The sequence below is a fragment of the Seriola dumerili genome, unplaced genomic scaffold, assembly GCF_002260705.1.
Source record: "Seriola dumerili isolate Sdu_G_001 unplaced genomic scaffold, Sdu_1.0 BDQW01000219.1, whole genome shotgun sequence".
Lineage (NCBI taxonomy): Eukaryota > Metazoa > Chordata > Actinopteri > Carangiformes > Carangidae > Seriola > Seriola dumerili.
This window is the reverse complement of record NW_019174474.1, coordinates 6,320,954-6,343,532: the sequence shown is the minus strand read 5'-3', so window position 1 is coordinate 6,343,532 and position 22,579 is coordinate 6,320,954. Positions and strand designations below refer to the sequence as shown.

At 40.6% G+C, this 22,579-nt stretch overlaps 1 protein-coding gene across 1 annotated transcript in view; it reads right to left on the bottom strand.

Moving 5' to 3' along the window:
• Positions 1 to 2,936: 2,936 nt before the first annotated feature.
• The window catches only part of banp (BTG3 associated nuclear protein), a 36,065-nt gene continuing 16,422 nt past the window's right edge, over positions 2,937 to 22,579 (bottom strand). The window contains exons 12-13 of the mRNA XM_022754483.1: positions 8,957 to 9,097; positions 2,937 to 4,763 (exon numbers count right to left, since the gene is read on the bottom strand). Coding sequence (XP_022610204.1) covers positions 4,647 to 4,763; positions 8,957 to 9,097 — 258 coding nt within the window. The 3' untranslated portion in view covers positions 2,937 to 4,646. The remainder of the gene's footprint in view (positions 4,764 to 8,956; positions 9,098 to 22,579) is intronic.

Here is a 22,579-nt window from a genome sequence, read left to right as displayed (position 1 = left end):
TCATTGGTGTCTCTGAAGCTTTAGATAACAGAGACTATAAATGGATGGAGCTATTATTCATCTATTCCAGACTCTTTCAAAGACCCGTGGTAGTTGATGCAGCGTTAAGTAACGTGAAAGTTAATAAAGTAACGAGAGGAGAGAAATGCCATGCTGCATTTTAACATATATTAGAATTTACGGGATGTAAAGAATATTGGACAAAATTCAGGGAAAAATAATGTTGCAAATTGCATAATTCAGAAAAATCACAACACAGCTCTTAAATGTAATCATACAACTGCATCACCTTTAACCAGCATAAGAGAACTAGTTAATGCATTAAGCTTAGTAGGTTTAGTGTTAGGTACTGTAGCAGGTTGTTATAAGCAGTGGTGGTGAGTAAGAACACTTATCAAGTAGGCTACTGCTCTTAAGAACAAGTTTGCTTTCACATTGTCATTTCCTAATACTTAGAACTTATAAGTAGTATTTCTCCTCCACAGTATATTTACATCTGTCTGCTACTCCCAAATCACAATTAGTAACATTTGTGAATGGAGCACCCTATAAATCATTATGTTTCAGTCTTGGCTGCATGAAATTTTTCTTTTAGTAAAAATAGCAACTAAAATGTAAATATTCTTGGAATAGTACATTCAGAATGGAAGTTTCCTAAAATGTCTGTAATTTTCACATCATTTGATTTCTTCTTCCTTAATGTATTGACAAAAAGAAAAATTCAAATTTTCTCATATTATTTGTGCAGCTGATATTTATACAGTGGCAAGCTTAAGTAAGTCAACTCTTTAGAATTACTTACATTTATGTGTAAACATCCTAAAATATAGTCAGATCTTCATCCAAGTTACAATTATGAACAAACGCAATCTTTTTACCTAATAACACACAAATCATTCTATTATTCTTGTCCATAAAACATTAAACATAACATTAAAACGTTCATAGTGTAGGTTGGAGAAAACATGTGAATCCCTCAGCTAATTACTTCAACAGAAGCTAATTGGAGTCAGGAGTTTTCAAACCTGGAGTCCAGTCAATAAAACCAGATTGGAGGTGTGGGTTAGAGCTACTTTGACTCATAAAAAAACACGCAGACATTTTGAGTTTGCTGTTCAAAAGTAATATTTGGAGTCTACCAAACTCATATCACGGTGCATGGTAACATGGGGCACTTTGTCCGCGGCTGGACACCAAGGAGGAAGCCGCTGTTCTCCAAATACAAGAAAAATCACATACATGCCAAGGTTGCCAAATAGCACCTCGACATTCTACATCACAATTGAGAAATTAATTTATGAACTGAGGACACTGAGGTTTGAATTGTTTGTGAAGAACATGCAGCACCATGTATGGGGTGAAAGGGCACTGCAAACCCGCATGAAAACATCATTCCATAGGTAAAGTAGGGTGGAGGGAGCATCGTGGTTTGGGGCTTTGCTGCCTCTGGGCATGGACAGCTCTCCATCACTGGTGGGAAAATGAACTGAGTTTATCAAGGTCTCTTACAGGGTGTCAGGATAGCACTCTACCTGCTGAAGCTCAGTAGAAGACAGGTGATGCAACAGGACAATGACCCTAAACATCAAAGTAAATCTACTACAGAATAACTTCAAAGAAATCTGCCTTTTCAGAGCCCAAGCGGGATGCTGTGGAGTGACCTGGAGAGAGCTGCTCACACCAGATATCCTATTATGTCTGAGCTGAAGCAGTTCTGTAGGAAGAATGGTCCAAAATTCCTCCTGAACATTGTGCAGGTCTGATCAGCAGCTACTGGAAGTGCTTGTTTGAGGTTACCGCTGCCAAAAGAGGTTTAAACCAGTTATTAAATCCAGGGATTCATTTACTTTTTCCACCAGTACTGTGAATGTTTAATGGGTGTGTTCAATAAAGACAAAAACACAATTACTGTCTACTGACTTCCAAATTCCAAAAACTGACATTCAGATGTATATGCATATAACAACAGCCATGTTGCTAAGGTCCAAGACTTGCTGTTGTCTAATTTAAGAACGCAACAACACATAGATCCAGAATCTCCATAATTTAATGTGAATAAAGCTGAATAAAAGACAGATGTTTCTAAAGCCAAAATTTGCAAGCATTGCTCAGCCTTTTGGAATATTCAGCAAGTGAGAAATCCAAAAAAAAAAAAAAAAAAAGTGTATATGCTGTAAACTGTGTCATTGCTGCCACGCTGTAATCTGTCCACTGGCGTGAGACAGATAAATCCTTGGCTGTGGGGAGCTTTGTTTCCCCAAGATTAACAATTGCTGATTTATGGTTCTAGAGATACAGTGTGTTTGGACATTTTTGCCTCAACAAATATGTTCACTCATCTTTACACATCCTGAGATAACTCCTCCAGCCTTGTTAAAAGTTTGAGCTGGGGAATATCTGCAGCTGGAGTCAAAGCAACAGAGGCTGGTACTTGCATGTTGTAGCAGATGCCAGCAGAGCTGCCGTCAGTGCAAGAGAACACAGAGCTGCTGAGAGAAGGAAAGAAAGATACACCCTCTGGTCTCTGTCCATCACTCCACTCCCTCTCTCCAAACACGCATTCTGCTTCCAAACAATCTCATCTCTCCATCTATCACTCATTTCTGTTTTCAGCAGGTTATCTTAGAGGCAGCCTGAGAGAGGGCCTGTCGCTATGGTAACCACTCCAGCCCTTGGATGGAGCCCAGGGTTGTAAAAGTGAAGAGCAAAAGACTATTATGAGCAGGGTCTGTTTCCTTCCAAGTCCAAGATTTAATGGAGCGGTCACTGGCGGGCGGCGCGGGGGGGGGGGGGGGGGGGGAGTTTCCAAAGCCAACATTTGAACTCAGCTACATCAAGATTATTTCAAAGAGATGGACCCACCAGTCTATCCTATGAAATTTTAGCCCAGCTTAGTGTATAATTTTAAAGGGGAGTCAATGGACTTTAACACTGCTTCCAAAGGAGAGAGAGGGAAAACCCAAGTTGAGTGAGAGAAGACAAATACGTAGGAGAGGCAGAAAGGGGAATAGACAAGATGAAGAGGCAGTTTAAAGGGGGTCAGAGACAGCAACAACAGACTGAAAGGAAACAAGAGGAAGCAGCCAAAACCATGGATGTTGTTTTATCAAGTTCATTTTGTCGCTTGGTTCTTTCCCCAACTCCAAAATACACTATTACATCACACTGAGCATGGGAAACTTCCCCAAACCAACAGCCTTGGAGTGTCTCACTTATCTCCTTTCTCGCTGACTGCAGAGATATTCATCATTAGAGGAGCATCACTCCAGCACAACACAACAATACATTCTCAGCGTTTTTACTGGCAGAAAAACATAACCATTTAGTGGGCACATTGCGGATTTTGAAGAAAAGCAATTACAGATCAGAAACTGTTATAATGCGGCCAACATATTAATTACAGTCTTAAGACAAAGCAAGAGACAAGACCAAAGCTTGTTTTTGCTGTCTATTTTGTCAAGATTGCTGACATTACAGTAGCCTAATCTTATTATATGTAATTGAAGTTGACATGATACATATTTACTTCAAAAATAGTAAATAAATTTGCTCAACATGAAACAAGACCTCAAAACCAAACTATTATTTCACGCTTTCCTCAATTGTCTATTTGTAACGGATGAAAGCAGTCATTTTCTTGGAAAACTTTGAAGCTACTTTGATGATCACGGCTGATGGAAATAAAGAGTAAATACAGAGAAAAAACAAAATAAAAACACACTTTTATGGCAACCACAAACATGTTTTATTCACATGAATGTATCTTTCACAGAGACAAAACTGGGGGAAATAAAGAACTTCAAGGTTTCCTTGGTATTCTACAAGCCTACAAGCAACTTGTACTGTCTACCACTGGCACCATCTTTTCTATTTCATGGTCTTCTACCTCTGAAATTAAAGCTCTCCAAAAATTCCGGCATATTACAATAAGATAAATCAAACAAAAAAACAAAGCTGTGCGGCTAAAGTAATATGAAAACAAGCTGAACAAAATAAAGGAAGGTAGGGCTCACAGGAAAGCAAATTAGTCACAACCAAGAGTAGCTGTCTCAGCTAAATCTGCTTTCCACTGCAGTCCACCGTGACAAGAACTGCCAGAAAATGCTGAGAAGAGGAGCACAGTCCTGGTTGTTTGAGGTGGGATTCAGAGATTTTATAAACCCTTATAAGGGTTTCAGGGTTAGCCAAGCAGCTAAACTCCAAATAACCACTATTTTCCAAAGTTGATGTAAACAAGCATGTGTGCTGATGAAGTGGCAGAGTGATGGGCTCCATAAGCAGCATTCTCCCTGGATAGACAATAATCCCACTGTGTATTCTGCAGTGGGCCAGGTCCCTTTGGTGATGAAAACACCACAGTTGATTGGAGTATCAGGGTCTTTTCGAGTTCTCTGTGAACATTTCCACATTGCGACATCTGGTTGGCAATGGATTGAGGAGTTTGCAGGGAAAAAAAAAAAAAAACAAAACAGAAAAATGCTTCTTCCCTCCATTTCATCAGTGATGTTCAGTATTTGTTAAAAAAGTTTTCTGACTTGATTGCTTGTCAGACTTTATGCACTTGTTGACCTCTAATGTTCCACTGAGCCTAGTCAGGCCATGCTGTAGGGCAGAGTTATGAGCTGTGTTGAACCAGACGTGGGCTCTCAGGTGGCCACAGAGGTGACAATCTGGACCACCTCGCCGTTCTCACCCTGGATGGCACCCTGGATGGCCTCCTTTACCTCCATGTCCGTCTGCAGGGCTGGGGCCAGCTCAGTAGCCTGGGACAAATGAAAGACAGGAGAGGGAAGACAGTGAGAGCATACACATGAAACATACTAATTATGTAGCATCCTGCTTGAGCAGAGGAATGATGAGAGAGATCTGAGAGGAGATACATCAGAGAGAAGAAAGAGGAAGACTGTGAAAGGAATGAGAAAAGAAGCAGAGTGATAGGTGGTTGACAAGAGATGAGCTATTTGTATTTTAACGCTCTGACTGCCTCTATGGTCAGTGTCAGACAGAGTGAGGTATTGTGTGGGTAAAAACCCCTTAAAAGATGAGAGGTTCATGACTCAGTCCTGGATGATGACCATGAAGAGTGACTCACTCCTTCCTCGAATGTACGCCAAAGGTTCCCTCAAACACACCTGCAACATTTAATCCTCACTCCAGCCCAGCATGCTGTCACTAGACAACAGCACGGACTCCAGCACAGCTGCACCACAGCAGCACACACAATGCAACAACAGGCTGACACACTGTAACCATTGGCAGCAAAGAGGCCAAGTAAAACTCATACGGATCCATGTTTACAGCTGCGACAGTGGGGCTGGCACTGTTTTCACCTTGTGAGTCTGTGTGTGTGTGTGTGTGTGTGTGTGTGTGTGTGTGTGTGTGTGTGTGTGTGTGTGTGTGTGTGTGTGTGTGTGTGTGTGTGTGTGTGTGCACGCGCGCGCCATTATGGCAAAGTGCGGTTTTTGACTACTTTGGCAGGTGTTTGTGTGTGTTTCTGTGGACAGATTTTGTCACTGCAACAGCGCTGCAACTGTGAAACACACAGTCACAAAACAAGTTGAAGGCAAAGTGTCAAGATGGTTGCGGACCGACACATGAGTAGTCATGTAATAATTTAGTAATGACTACTGTGTACTCGTGGGCTGGAAGGTCAACAAGCTGACGGGCACTGTGGCTGGAGTGATCCCATCGCAAGATGGTCTCTAGTCTTTTTATGAGCGTTTAAAACATTGGACATGTTAAACTGTCCTATCATAGCCCTGCTTGTCATTTGAAAATATTGATGGATAATGGATATATTTTTTTGAATTTTATGAATCAGAAACTGTTCTGGCATTTTTGGAATAAGCGTGCCAAAACCAGGCTGTTTGTGCTCTGTAATAGGGGCTTTAGACTTGAGCTGGAGATGAACCACATTGAGTCAAAATTCAACCACATATTTTCACCAACTTTACCAAAAATGCCCCATGGAAATATCTCTGTGTCTTTCCCCCTACTTCATCTAGCTTGTGTAATGGAAACTATTATATAAAGAGAGAGGAAAAATGCAGAGATAAATAAATACAAAAGCCTAAGTAATTTTTCAAGAACTTCTATAAAAGCTTCCATATGTCTGGAAACAGATGAGAGCAATTCTCTCAATTCAACACTTTCGAGAAAGGGGGGAAAAGAGCAGCGCTAACCTTGCTCTGAACTTTGAACTGAAACTCAGCTATGTTTACACTGTGAGACATCAAAACCCAACTGTGACAATAACTCACCCTGTACCAGGCAAGCCAAGTCAAGCATCCATGTTCCCACATCGGCCACTTGACTGAATGATTCTTTGCAAAGTGTCTTACAATAAAGTGACCACAATATAGTTTCAGTTTTTATTTACTGTTGTACTTTTGCTTTCCAATCCTTCCTTGTCTTTTAATTGCTTGTATTATATATCATTACATATGTCATGTGATCAGTTACTGTTTGGATCCTTCCTAGTCCTTTAAGGCATGCTTAAAAAATGGAAAATTACAAGAAACTTCCACTTGAACATAGTGAATGTATCTTAGCACCAGCCTATTTTCTTGGCACATTAACACCTTACATTATTTGGAGAATGAAGTCTAATGAAACCCTGCTTTTGACAATTTTAAATATTATTTGATCAATGGACGCCACATTGTTAACAGACGGTTTCATTCTGTCTCTGACTACATCAAAGCGCCCTTCCTGAACCCAAAGTCCACTGAACAGAAAGCTGATGACTGATCAGACCTATGTCAACCTTGTTGATTTTTGTCAAGATCTGCGTACAATCAAACAATAGGAAAAAAATGAGCTCTTTTTAGACATAAAAATCCATTCAAACCAATCAGTTGAGTAAACAAACAGTTTGATTGCTTGCTGCGCCAAGCAACATGGAGCACAGATCTTGGAATACAGTACATGGGGTGGCAATACTTGTGCAAGCTCATGAATACACAAATAAATAGTGCTTCAGGGTCTATCAGTTTGTGTATCATCTACACCCAAAATTTTAATCAACATAGAGTGCTTTAACTGCCTCCACGCTCACAGGGGCAAGGAACCAATTACCTAGACAACTAAAGACAACAAATGGACAACAAGACAGGGTCATAGTGAGAAGAAAAAGTCTGAACAAGGAAATCCCAAAACCTGATGTGTAGCTGGTCAGAACATTTGCTCTCCATATGTCATGCAGGGAGGCGAATATGATCAATCATATTACAAAGTCTGCAAGAAGATCATATCAGGACAGGACTAGTATTTTACAGCCATATATCATATATGTTCTCTCTGTTTAAATTATAACAATACAACAAAGACTTGACTCATATCAGGACTAGAGGGTACCCATCTTTAGCATATGACGTCAGGGAAATAAGCAGTTAAGGAGGGAATACGATATTCAACATATTCGGGGAAAACAAAAACAGAGAGAACAATGGAAAAGTGTGGTCTTTTATATTCCTCTCAGAGTTAAACTGACCACTTGAAAGGCAGCTGTGCCATGTGCCTGTACACCATCCTGATTCCACATGTGGCTGTTGCTCAACAAGCTCAATCATCAAGGGATTGTAGGCGTATCAATTAACTACTACTCTTTCCTTATAACCCTACCATCCACTCCACTTAATTATGTTAAATTACTGTTTGTCATAATGACTGAAAGCTAAGTGCTTTTTCTTTAAGCAAAATGACAACAGTGGAAAGGCAGACTCATTGTACCTGCAAGGAGTTTGGCTAAAATGTTGAAATTATACTTATATATCTATTTCAACATTTCAGTAATTATGAATGAAATATTTCAGGATATATTCTGCCTCCTTAAGATGCTAATCAAATACATTATAGTACAAAAGAAGGCAGGTGTCAGCCCCAGACACTTTGGCTCCTAGTCAGCAGCTCATTTCTTGAAAGAAGAGAAGAAATATGACACAAAGAAAAAAAGGCATGTATGGATTCTTACAACTGAAGTAAGGACAGAGAGGATGAGTTCTGTATTAATTTTTAAAGTGTATACTTAATTATTCAATATAAAGACAATTAACTAGTGGCCATTCCTTTAAAAGAGTATGTATTATTCATCTTTAGAAAGAATGGATTTTTCACTTGTGTGACATCATCGGTACAAACAAATACCAACTGTGTTGAAAAAATGCAGTTCATTAAATAAATGAAAAAGGTTCGAGGCTGAGTACTTCACTTTAGGCGATAAGTACAAGCTCCAAGGAGCACTGCAGCAAGAAACATTTCATCTCTGAGCTTAGAATTTAGTTTCCTGTGCCACTACTGGCAGAGAGGCAGAGCCTTGTTGGATAGTTTCAGCAAGTTTAATGAAATCCCTTTTGGATTCTGTATCAAATTTGTATGACTTGAGGTGGTTTAATGTTGTGTTGTTTGTCAGGAGGGACAGTGTTTTGAATTAGCTGCAAATGTAATTGTGTGGCTCTGACTGGCATTTTCACCATAAACAGCTGATGAGGCTCATAAGTTTGCTCCATTTGACATACCCGACTAACAAAAAAGCTATTTGCAAAGCTGAAATATTTATAACTGATGGGTTGCAACATAAACCTATAGTAACAGGAAATTATCCAGAAGACTTGTGTATTTGATGAACAAGAGCACTGACTGAACCTCAGAGTACCAAAATACACCATGGGACTTGCATCTTTTGGCTGAGCACTGAGTATACTGCATGGATTAATGGCCTCACCAAAGGACTCATTACTAGTCAATGTACATCAGATTGAGGGAAAGAGGTTGAGAACACAGTTATTTATTATGCATTGTGAAGAGGGACTGATTTAGATTAAGACTGGAGTCTGTTTCACCTTAACCTAATGATAGCAGCTCCAGCACTTAGATTGCTAACCAGTTACAATCAATCTGTGTCTGTGTACACGTGTAAGAAAGCCTGTAAGACTTTGTGTTTTTGTGTGTGTTTTACCTGTACGGCAGCTGTGTGATCGGCAACGGGGGCTAGTTGGACATACTGCACTTGGATGTCAGGGGGGAGAGGGGAGCCCTCTACTGCTGTGGCCCCTCCATCAGCTGACGCCACCGCTATCAGCTGAGCCCCACGCAGCACCTAGGACAGACAAGGAGGAAGAGGACAGAGGAAAAGGGTTAACCATCACTGTCATTTTCTGACCATTTTCAATATTATCATCAGTCAATCGCTCTGCTCTTGTTCTTAAATAAAAGTGAAATAGATCTGAACCAAACGCCACATCATCATCAGCTCCTTCCAGCTGAGTTTAAAAGCAACAATCTGGCTGGCTCTGCAATGATCTACAGTACACAGGACTAGAAACAGGAACCAAATAAAAACAAACAGCAAAAAGCCTCATTTGTGTGCTATCTGATGTGTTTATGTTCTTTTATTGATCACAGCCATCAATGTGTACAAGCACGGTGTCACACAAACACACAAAGTAACTTTGTGGCAAGGAAAGAGTCATGCAGTGGTATCTGAGTGATGTAAATAAACATTTCAGCCACGCTGTTCTCACTCCTTCGCATCCCACCATCTGTTTATACATCGAGTCGGAGAGGAACTTTATGGTCCATTCAATTCAATTATATTTTTACAAGTTTTGATTTCCTGGACTCCAAAACATGATGTGCTAGTTAGTATTTGTTTTTATTTGGGTTCATTTCGTTATCTAGACAGAGAAATAAAAGGAATTGGCAGAGAATGGTTAGGGAGACATCACAGGGGGATCCTAATCTCCCACAGTGTTGAAAGTCAGCCAGGCGACATTAGAACTCTGTGGTCTCCATGCACTAATTACAGAGCAGTGCAGTGCAGCTGGAGTGTTGTTGGGTATTCCTATAGTTTGTTGAGGTTAATCCTATATATAGACTGCAACCTCAAACTCACAGAGAATATGTACTTCTGCGATGTCACAAACACACACACACACACACACACACACACACTCTGGGATTAGCAGAGCACTGCTGTTAATTTAGATAGCATAACTCCCATGTGACACACATACAAATTAACATACAATCATCCTGTCAACACAAACACAGAGAAAGACAGATGGAGGGAAACATTCGCTCAGTTTTGTGCTTGTGCATGTTCATTTAACTCAGACAACAGGTCAGACACCCCACTACTACCCTCCAGTGTGGCCCAGAGATTTCCAACAATAAGTTTCTCAGAGGGGAGGGGGGGGGTTTACTAGTTTGATATAAAGGGCATTCCTACATGAACTAACAGCATGGTCACATTTAAAAAATTTTCCCAGTTCCATGGCCTTGGACTGAAGACAGGCCTTTTCAGTGTCTCCTTCCTGGCAGGCTTCATTTGTATGTTGTCTTTGTGTGCTTTCTCTGCAATGTTATGTGATGTCTCTGTCTCCAGCTCAATCTTCTTCTAGCTGCCACTTGGTGCTGGGACCGGCTGGGACATGCTGAACAGACATTAAAATTTAAGGGAGAATATGCAAGCCTGCAGAAAAACCCTAACCTCACAAACCTCAATTACAGATGATGTTTGTTGCCCCCTAACCCTTCCAATCCCAAAGTCCCACACCGCCTCCCAAACCCGGAGACCGACCTTCACTTTGAAGTTCTGAGTTAGTGATGGGACCAAAAGGTTCAGTTAACCCCCCTGGTACCCGTCGGTTTGCCTCGTCATCTAACAGACTTTGCCAGTTTCACCACAAAATCTGCAGCCTCATCACCATAATGCGCCAGGGCCTGATGGCCTGATGGAAGCTATTAGTGTAAGAAATCTGACTGACTCACATGATCAGACAACCGGGACACTTAAATCACAGACATGGTTCGAGGGTGTATGAGTTAGACTCTTAATATAGCAGAGCATCATTAGAACTGGGTCAAATGAATCAGAGTGTTTGATGACCCATCAAACATTCCTGATCAATTAGAGAATTAGACTGGAGTGTTGGTGTAAACAGTGAGCAGACAGTTAAACGAATCATGCGACATTCTGGGAAATATGTGTATTTGCTTTCTTCTAGCGTTAGAACAGAAGATCAATATCATGTCTGTGCCCTACTTGGCTCTGTCCAAAGGTAAAAAAAAAAAAAAATCTACCCACTATTACCTCTAAGATCACTAATTAGCATATTACTTTTGGACAGAGGCAGACTTCCAGTCTTTATGCTAAGCTAAGATGGCCATCTCCTGGCACCAGAGAATGATCACACTTCCCAAAATGTCAAAGTATTCCTTTAGGCACATATACAGCACATAGTTAAAGTACGCATTATTCCAGAGAGTACATATCCATGCAAACAGTGTTCAGTCAGTCATCCTATTGAGAACAGTGAGAAACCAAACGTGCAACCAGCTGTTCTTGTGTTTCTTCATGGCAGACATCCATAGAGATGCATTCTTATCTCCATATTTCAACACTCTGTTATCTTATTAAGAATCAAACATGGCTTCTGTCAAGTATTTGTCTTTCAGCAGTCATATGTATGTGTGTATGTGTGTGTGTGTGTGTGTAAAGTCAAGCATGATGAGGAGTCCGTACTTTCCAACTAGTGTATCTAAATGTACAATTACAAGGATTCAAGGGATGCTATGCTTGACACTTGAGATCGTAAACACTTGTCTCCTTCAATTAGATCCTCAACCTCCATTTGAGAGCAGTTTGCATTCTCAGCTGTGAGGAGCAGCACACAGAGGCTCACAAAAGCATTTACAGAGTTGGAACGGTGTGTGAGATCTCTGCAGTGATTACACAGGAACTTCTCAGGCCCACATCCTGTCCCACGACTTGCTTTGTCAGAACAACTCGTCTCCACTATTTGGGTGAAATACTGTCACGCTTGGCTTTAAAGTATGAGGCAGTCGAAAACAATCAAAAACTAAGTCTGTGCCTCAAGAGATGTACATACACTTCACAGAAGCTGCCCAGAAAGTGTACTCAGAGTGTACTCCCAACTAGCATAAAATATGGATTTGTTAATTACCTCAAGGTTGGAAGTTCGTGTAAAACACTATTGAGCACAATTAAGCAATTCTGTGAGTACTGATGATAATTACCTCCCATTCAGCTAACAGAACATAATCATCATTAAGCTGGTTGGCAATGATGCAAAAATAAAAAATAATTACAAAAGTGTATCAAGGAAAGGTTTTATGAGGTAGAAAATGACTCTGCTTATAGATTATGTTTAATGACAAACAAATCAAGATTGTTAGTAGAAATAAAGTAAAAAATAATACGTTATACAACAAGGTGACAAATATCTAAGGGGGCTTTCTTGGAGCAGACAAGTCCCTCGACACTGGAAAAAGTTTACAGTGTCTTGATTACCTAACTGCATCAGTTTGCAACTAAGAGCTGGGCTGACTGACTTAAGTTGCAGCCCAATATATTAGATTTGACGTGGTAAGCTCAATTTGACAGAAACACAGGGCCATCAGCAGATCTTAAGTACATTAGTTACTGTTGACCTTAAGGTTTTAGGGATTGGGACCCTTAAATAATCAGAGCTGGCTAGCTAGCTGGCTGGCTGGCTGGCTGGCTGGCTGGCTGCTCCTGTGCTGGTGGGCCAAACAACAGAGCACACAAGCAGGATTAAAGGGCTATGATACTGCAGCACATTAATGGAGAGAGGAGCACTGAACAATCAAGAACATCTTAAATACTCTGCAGGCTTTGCAAGCTGCCATGGCCTTGAGAAAAAAGGGAAAGAAAAAAATAAATCTTTTGCTGATGCTGTAATGCTTTCAGTAATGGATCCAGGACACTAAAGAAATACAGCAATGGCAGAGGAAAGACACAAAAATGAACAACAGCAGCGCCTTAATGCAAAAAACATTCATGATTTCTAGACTGAAAGACAATAACCAACTGGATAAACAAGACTTTTGAACCCAGCCCTCATCTCTGCTTGTCTGAGGATTTTAAAACACACTTTTCTCCTTTTACATCATATGAAACTAGTTAAATTTGAATAAAGAAGGATTTAAGAAAATATGGGTTGTTCAGAAATACAACAATGCCTCTGAATTCCCATCTCTTTCCTTTTCTAACAGTCCCAGAGTAATGCATCAATTTGAAAAAAAAACTTGCTTCAACACTGCACATACTTGTTGCAGGCTGGCATCAATTCCCAGGCTCTCAGGAGGTCTCGGTTAAACTCAGCTGTGAATCGGATGATGCTATGAGTCACCCGCTTAGTTTGCATGTGTGTGTTTGTGTCTGAGTATGCTTTTAAAGATTTTGCTTCACCCTCACTGTGATCAAAGTACGTTGGAATCTCCCGTAACACAAGACACATACACATAAAACAGGGTTTTGCTGTACTCTTAAAAAAAAAAAAAAAAGAGAGCGACACAAATCTGGTTCCTATCATTCCCAGAGGAATACCTCCTCTTCTTTCGGATCTGAAAAAAAAAAAAAAAAAACAAAACAGGGAAATGAAAAAAGAAACATTTGGACTTTGGAGTAGCTGGAACTTCCTCTCAGCTTCACAGCCGTCAACAACATCTGCAACTGCCAACCCTGGACAGATGTCCAAGCAGAAACACTGGCTCCGGGTGAGTAGGTGGGGTGGGAGGGGAGCGGAGGAAGGCGGGTGACTAAGGACTGGCTGTAACTTGGCTGTAAAGATGCCCATGGACACAGCAGTGGTCTGAGTGCTTGTTTAGAGTAGACTGGGAAAATGAACACACTGGCCTAAATATGTCTCACTGCAGTCATTAACTCTCTTAGTTACATATGCCTTTTATTTTACCTTTGAGTCTGAGGACTATTCTGATTTCAGCTGGGCCTCAGCTAACAATATGATTGAATAAACAAGAGAGAAGTTGTGATACAAGTCAAAAATGCCAGAAGTTGAAATAGAAGCCAAAGAGTATCATGGATTGTTCCTCCATGATGTGTTAATTCTCTCACTTATTTGCAGCTGTATGTTAAAACTGTGACGTTACCATACATTATTGATTTGTCCATCTCCTGTCAACACATTCAACTTTTAAATGCAAAATTATTATAATTTTCATTTCTTGCAAGCCCCCTGACCTTGTAACCTGGTCCACTGTTTCCCATCTCCACCCACACCATGAACACTTTTTCTACACCAGAGCTCAACACCTGGATCCAATCAAACCCTCCCTTGCATCCTTTGCTCAGCAACTCCCACCAGCAGATTGGGAGTCAGATTCAGACAGGGCTCAGAGAGGTTTTATGGCAAAACCAGCTTGACTTGAATTCTGATCCAGAACCAGCAAATCAAAAGGGGGCTGATGACAAAAATAACAGCTGTAATTAAAAGTCTGGCCGCTTTAAAAAACGAAAAGGAAGAAAAGTCCACTGAAGGTTTTCTCTGTTCTCTAGTGCAAGTACAAACTTGGCCTGCCTAATTGACAATGGCATTTTTACAATGTCTGTAAATTTCATGATTTAAGATGATGACTTTATCGTGTTTCCAATTATCCTGTTTAATTCAATGGAGCCAGCGGAGATGATATACACAAGTTGTAAAACTCAACTGACAAAATATCACACTGCACAAAATACCCATCTTAACAAGTCATGTAATCTAGTATTGAAACACAATCTACAAATGCACATCGATGGAGGCCAAGATGAATCTTACATGAAATGTCATTTCCCCAACACAACTGAAGTGATACATCTTAGACTACATCCACACTAATACATCTTAGTCTTAAAACACATCACTTTTTCTACATTTACACCTGGTGTCCACACTGCTCCAGAGTTTGAGAGCCCCTAAAAATGAAATGCTGCTCATTTTAATTTGAAAACTCTGAGGTGGTGTTGTAGTCTGGATGGGCAGAAACTGAGACCTTTGGAAACAAAGATGCAGACACCCACCTTGCCTCCTAACTGGGTCTCATCAGTCATGACTACCTGTGGTGAATGCAAAATGGATAACGAATTATAATTGTTTTTTGCTGTTCCTCATTTGTAGTATTTTCTGCAACTACCTAACTGCAGAGTAGACAATCTGCTTCCTGTTTACACCGGTATGGGCATGTCCAGTGTATGTGAATGGTCATGTGATATATGTATAGGTGTGTTAGTATGGACTGAGATTATTTCTGATATGGAGCTAAAACGGTTTTCTGAATGCCGTTTTAAAATGAAAACATAACAGTGTGGACGAAGTCCTATTCTGTTTTCATTAACTGACACTTGCATTTAAATATCCAAAAACAAATAAAAATGCAAACTAGAGTTTAAGGCTAAACATGTTCAACCAACCTTTTAAGCAGTACATGCCAACTCTCAAAACTAACTTACTTAATAACTCTTACAGAGAACTCACTGCATCCCCAACTCACATACCCTCAGCACCTTTGACTCACACAGTCATCACATCTATCAGATGCAGTCACTTTCACTGTGCCTGTACAATTTCCAGGATTAGTAAAGGAAGAAACAAAACAAAGTTTTCAGTAAACTCTCTATCATGCAACATTTCTCTCAACCATCTGTCTTGTCCTTTCTCTGGCATAAATATTTGTATAATCGTCACATTAATGTCAACAAGAATGGATGGTCTGAAAATATATTCTGTTGGCATTTTTAACGTTATGCATTGGTGAATTTACTAAACACCTTTTAATTGCTATGTAAGTTATGTAAGTTGCTTTGCTATCATTCCCAAGAAAAAGTTTTATAGTTCCCTCAATGCTAGTCATGCTGCTTTTCTTCCAAAGGACACTGCTTTGCATCCAGTTCACTTTGTTTGTGTGTATGCAGACAAAATAACATCTGACAGACTGTGCTCAATACATGCCAAGAGTAATTTGTTAATGAAGTTACTCCATGCTTTTTCTGTTTATGACTTTCTTGTGTGTTAAATACCTTGATTATGATGTTTACATGACTGAATGTACTACCTTAGCCTGGTTATAATCAGCCAAGAGTCCATGTCCCTGTCAGGATCCTGCTGGAGTTAAAACTGATGATGGAGCACTGTATGCCTGGAACTAGTGAGGCAGGGCTGCACCAGGCCTGTGCTGGTGGTGAGACATGCTGAAATGCATCTGGTTTGAAACATCTGGTCCCTCTGACTCATACAGCCAGCGACCCTGAGCTCTGCCCACAAAGACAAAAGAATACACCACTGGGGGTACCCTCCTCTGCACTGCTCTGAAATGCTGAGTTACAAACACACGCACCCACACAGACTTTCAAAACTATAGATTCCCCGATCTGCGACCCTTGATCTGTAGGCCATGATGCCACAAGGACACAAAGCAGACCAGTACTCCTTTGAAACAGGATCCACCACTAGTCACTAGTAAATCCTTGACTGCTTACATACATCCCACTTACACTAAACATTGGTCATAAAACATCTTGTTTCTATCTTTTCATCTCATTTTTACGCTCCACTAGCGCTGTGAATCACAGGAATCTGAACAACCTCTTACACACTAGAAACAACATTCTTGAGCCAAGAGAAGAAGAGGACAACTGAGTAACTCAGGCCAAGGGCCAGCAGTTTGATTCCAGCACATATCACACCCTGATTCTGTGAGGTTAACTCTACACATTGTTCAAGCATCTGCTTTGTGTGTAGGAATGACAAATACAAGAGATACTGTCCTAGAGCGCCAGATGTTTACCAAAGCGAACTGACAGCTGACATCAAAGGAGGTGATGTCTCTCGCACAAACACACCCAACTGTAAGAACATCAACACATGCACACATATAACACGAGTTCAGAGGTCAAAATAATAATTTAACCATTTCCCCTTCTTTACTACCTCACTTCAATGTCTCACTTTTGGCTCTCTTTTTCTTAACCTCTCCATCCTACGCCCTGGACTGGTCCTGTGTTTACAGGTCCTGGCAGCACGACCAAGGGGACCAGTGCCGAGCTGGACTCTGTTCTGTGACCCAGTTCCCACATTGACTATGAACAATGCCACTTGGGAAGATCCTCCAGATGCACCGTAACATGTGCTGACAGGAAGAGATGGCAGAGGTTCAGTTGGGGAGGGATTGAGGTGGGGGGAATGGGTTCATACTCTTGACAGTCACATCTAAAGCCCCCCGATGGGCGGCATTTGGATCCATCATCAGTAAATGACGCAGGCAGATGACAGAATTAGTAACTCTGGTAAAGGTTTATGGCTGTCTGTACAAATGTTCTGGATTTTTCAGACTGAGACCACATGGGTTTAAAGCGATCTGATTGGGAGAGTCCTTCAAAAACTGTGAGCTCACTCAACAGTGGATTTGTTGCTCCTTTTATTGCTAGATTATTTGTTGTTATTTCCTGCTTTCTCATATATACAAAGAGGGTGACAGCGAAAATGGACTGGAGAAAAAGGGGAGTATCCAGGGCCATTGTGGTCACATTGTATTTGCCTGAGCTAACACAACCCTGTTCTATGTTTTTATGTGACACCTGGTACCATACATTTGTTTAACAGATTGTTTTTGTCCGATTCACAGCTCAACTGGTGTCAGTTTCCAATCATGAATGGGACAAAACATCTCTTCCAGACGGTCTCCCTTATTGGTTTTCTCTCCCCATCTTTTTTCTTCTCCCTTCCTCCTCATCAGTCACTCCTTTCATCTTCCAATCCTCCATTTGGTCTGCATCAGTGCAGAGTAAGATCACAGCCCAGAGAGAGAAGGGCACTAGATAAGAGGCTATGACAGACAGGGAGCTCAGTAAAAGAGTAGTTATTTTATAGTTTCATGGGTCTGCCTTCTCTTCCGTCTGCATTAGAGGGTTTTTATAGGCCGCCTGAGAACTTTGGATCCCGTTTTGCTCAGACTTTCAGCTGGCACAGTTGCAAGTTCAGAGCTCAGTTGGCACAGACTGGCATGAAAGCGGATACACAAACATCTGCAGCCAAACTACACAGACTCAATGTGTGCATGAGGAGTTAGGCAAACACATAAACAAAGTGAATAGTGAGACGTGTGTAGCACACTGCTTTGCTCATTGCATGCAGTAAATCTCCTGCGGGGTGATGGGTGGACAGATGGCAGAAAGAGGGGTCAGTCTGCAGCCCTCTCAACATTTTAACACCGCCTGTCTCCTCAACTACAAAGACACCTCAATTTATTCTGTCAGTAAAGCTGGACCTGGGGTTTGACCCCTTATCCGTTAACAAAGGTCCAAACCGTCTCGTTTACCGCTCACTGAAAAAATTTTGTTTAAGTTCATTCAGGAGCATTATGCAAGAGAAACCAAATAATGCATAGTACTAGTGTACTTACTGGACAGTATGGTTTACTCTAGCACTGACACACACCACTGACTAGCTGCGAGTGAAAGAATAAGGATGATCCTTTTCAGTTTTTTTCTACAAGTGATCACAAAATGTGTTAATTTCCTGATCAAATGATCACACGGGAAAAAAATCGTCGCAAATGCAGACTTGCCCATGCAGGACTCATCATATTGAAAATGCATTACAACACATATCAACCCACAAAGTTTTTCCATTGTAATGCAGCCAATAAACACAATTAATTTTATTCTCAAGTCAGATGTGATTCATGAGAAAATACCTCAAAAGTACCTCAAAGACAGTATGAAACTAGCCCATGGAGAACATTATGTACCCTAAATAGCAGCCTCATAAACAGAAACAAAACTAAAACAACTAGCCAAATGGTGTACCTATTTTTATTTTCTATTATATAAAGTCATACATGTTTAAGAAACCTAGCATACCGATTTGTTCTACAGACACTCCATGTAGTCTGTTGATGATTAAATGACAACTTTGAATGGGGAACTCACAATTTGTGCTGTCTACTAAAAACAACAACAAAAAAAAGATTGATTAGACATGCACACAAGTAATTGAACAATCCATTACCCATGGCAATCCCCAGTGGAGAGGTAAAGTAATCAGCAGAGGGAATTGCTAAACTGCTTCCAGGGTAAAGGCCAGAAGAATTCTCTCATAATAATAATAATAATCTGTGTCCAGTAAATAAATGTCGCTTCTTGTGGCTAGACACAACAGAAATGAGAGTTCCTCACATAACTGAGATCTGATAGAAAATTGTGTGCCAACCTCAGAATGTGGATTTTGATAATAACTTTCAATGCGACAAATACTGCAGATAGACACAAAAAAAAGCAAGTTTGCAGACAAACATGCTCAACAATGAAGAGTCCCTGATATAGACACAGAGTGAAGAAACGTGTGTGAAGCTGTTAAAACCTGAGAGTGCCACAACTTTTCTATATTTATGTTAAGGATCTAAATGCAGCCAAGATTAATGTGACCTAGAGTGATTGGATGTGGCAGGTGGCCTTTAAAAGACAGGTGTAGCCACAGCTACACAGCACTGGGGAGATAAAAAGAAAGAAAAGCAGCCAGAGTGAGATGGGGATGAGAGGAAAACTGCCCCAGAGAAAGAAGGGAAGTGAGAGAGCTCTTGTGTGATGAATTGCGTGGGCTAGGTTACACTAACATAGCCTCAGCACTATTTTGCCAGATTACAAAAACAGTGACATCATACATAGCCTATTTGATGTAGGCCTCTCTGTAAACACACAAATTAGACATTTAAGAAAGCACACATCAGGATTAGGTCTGATCTGTATTGTCTTTGTCTGAGGTTCTTAACCAATTCTGGTCCAAGATACACTACACCAATCATGATAAACATGTAATATGTCATTTGTATACAATCATATCTGGTCAAACAAATATATCTCCTTGAATGAAGTGCTATCACTAATGTCATACTTATTTGGGCTCTGGTTCCCTCGGGTGTCTCCATGTTCTTTCTGGGATTCATCAGATTTAAGAGCTGACCTAAGATTTGCTGGGCCCTCTGCTCCATGAGAATGTACAAGTGAGGAGACACTGCCACTGTAGTGTACCACTGTATGTGTGTGAAAAGCTCGACCTGCAACATGAGGTTTTAAAGAATAAGTCACTGCGTGTTTGTCTTGGCACTGCACTCGTATCATTTTACAGACCCAATCAAAGTATGAGCTAAAAGAAAGGGAAAATAAAAGAGCTTTTTATTGGACTAGGCTCCCAGACACAGCCAAGGGAATAGAGGCCTTTGTGCTCTGCAGTCATTAGTTCTCACATCCTGGGACGCTTTGGTGTCTATTTGCAAGGAACTAATGCCTATACATACTCCACACTGCAGTTTCAAAAAGTGCATGTTGTTAATGCATATTGTGCATGGCATAACATATTCCCAATAGAACAAATCAGATAAAGCTGGTGGAACTCTGCAGACACACTTTATCTGCTCTGTGAACTGATATGAAGAACTGATTGAAATGTGTGTTGTGCAAAATCTAAACCAAACTCTGGCCAAAAGTTGTTCAAAGATCCTAGAGAGAGACAGAGGAATGCTGGTGTCAGGCTTAGCAAAGTAGGTCATCCGAGGACATGAGCATGCATGTGTGTTTATGAGTGTGTGAGAGAGAAGAGTAGAGGATGTGTGGTGACTACCTCAATCAATTGAAAACACACACGGAACCAAACAGCCAATAAAAAAACACAAACAACAAAAGAAAACCCTCATATAAAGCAGATGCATTCACACATCACAAATATGCGCGCAAACAGATAGCCAACAGTGCCTTGAACCTATCGGCAAATTAGATGATAGAGATCTTAAGCAGACTGTAAAATGAAGAAATGAGAAGCCCAAAGCACATGGTTCCAGTTGGTGGGTGGCTTGTAACTCCTCCTTCACTCCAGATTTTGACATATTACAGTGCATAGGGTGAATGTGTTAATTTTCAAACGCACTGTTGGAGGTCCAGTAATTCCTTACAAAGCAGCGTTTTTGTAATCACATTACTATTTACTGCAATGAAACAAAGTAAGGAATTAATTTACTCAGAGAAAAAAAGTTGGTTGTTACTTGAGTTACACTCTTAAGCCTCTTAAGTCTTGTCATTGGCATAATATCGATGGAAAAATCTCCTTCGTCTTATTCTTCCTTCAGTTCATGCCAAATATTTCTGAATTATGAAAAGGGTGCATATGAGTGAGCCAACAAAGTGGCAAATACAACTCAGAAAGTCTGAATTTATGGCTACGGAGTCTATTTTTGACTATTTTTACTACAAACCTTGGAAGTAATGTGGTCTTACTGGGCCTTCAAACACAAGAGGCTACATTGGTGGAGGCGTCCTGTTTAAGGTACTGGTGAGATGATGAAATATGATCCAGTACAGCTGATTTGAGTAATAGTTCCATGACTTCGGAGGCTGATTGGAAGCCAAAACACTGTACAGTGGTTTATAATACTATGAGAAAGAATTTTACAACTTCGGAAAGTTATCGTATTTTATCCTCTGTTGCAACGAGTGCTGGATAAGCAGCAGAATTACACCAGTCATGTTACAAAGTAATATACCAGAAATATGAGGCTACATGACACCAGGTGCAGCATAAAATCACCTGAATGAATGAGGAGCCCTAAAACATTTAGTGATCTAATAAATGTGTGTCTTCTCTAGAGGTGAGTGGTGGGGAAGGTGGAATTGGTTGCCTTCAAAAAAAAAAAAGGAATGAAATGATAATGAGTAATTTCCTAGTAATGACCCCAAAAGTGAACGTGTGTATCCTGCATTCACATTTTAGGAGGAAAAAACCCTCTAGTGGCTGTTACATAAAAACACCTGTTGTAACAAAATGCCACAAAACAGTTTAATCACCAGATGGGCAGCGTGAGAAAGAACTTCCTGCCCTAAAGCCTTACTTCCAGACAAACATGATGAAATCATGAATGTGAAATTATGTGTTGGTCTTCACCGTCCATATGCGGCCTGAAATGGTACACAGGGCGGCTCTGCTTTGATCGAGACTCGCTTGGATATCAGAGCTTGGATAACGGAGTAACAGGAAAGGTCCTTGGTCCGAAACATTCAAGACAGAGATGGAGGAGGGGAGAGGGCTGAACACAGACAAAGACACTGGGAGGACACAAAGAACATTTAAGTCTCTGTGCAGGTGTGTGTACCATCTCACGGTTCTATGCCTCCGCCAACCAGTCAAGTTGCAGGAAATCTGGTCACAATCTCCCCTTCTTTTCCTGAGCTACAGAGCTGAATAATGGCCAGATGTTATTTTGTAGAACTTTATGCCACAGTGAAGTTGAACTTTGACCGTCTGGATATAAAATGTCATCACTTCATCATTTTATCCTATTAGACATTTGTGTTAAATTGTTACATAATTTGCATATGAGTTATGGGCAACAACGTGTCATGTGAGGTCACAGTGACCTTGACCTTTGACCACCAAAATCTAATCAGTTTATCCTTGTGTCCAAGTGAATGTTTGTGCCCAATTTAAAAAAATTCCCTCAAGGCGTTCCGGAGATATTGCGTTCACGAGACGTGGGAGAGACGGACAACCTGAAAACATAATGCCTCCAGCCACGGCTGTCGCTGGTGCAGAGGCATAAAAATGAGGTTTCTTCACAGCTTCACAAGTGCATCACTAGATACTGCTTCATCTTTTCTGTACTCTGGAAAAAAAATTATGGATTGCAGCTTTACAGATTGTAGCCACATTGCAACAGTGCAAAAGGTAGGTTCACAATTTTGAAAAACAGGAGGCTTGAGCTGATAAAAAAG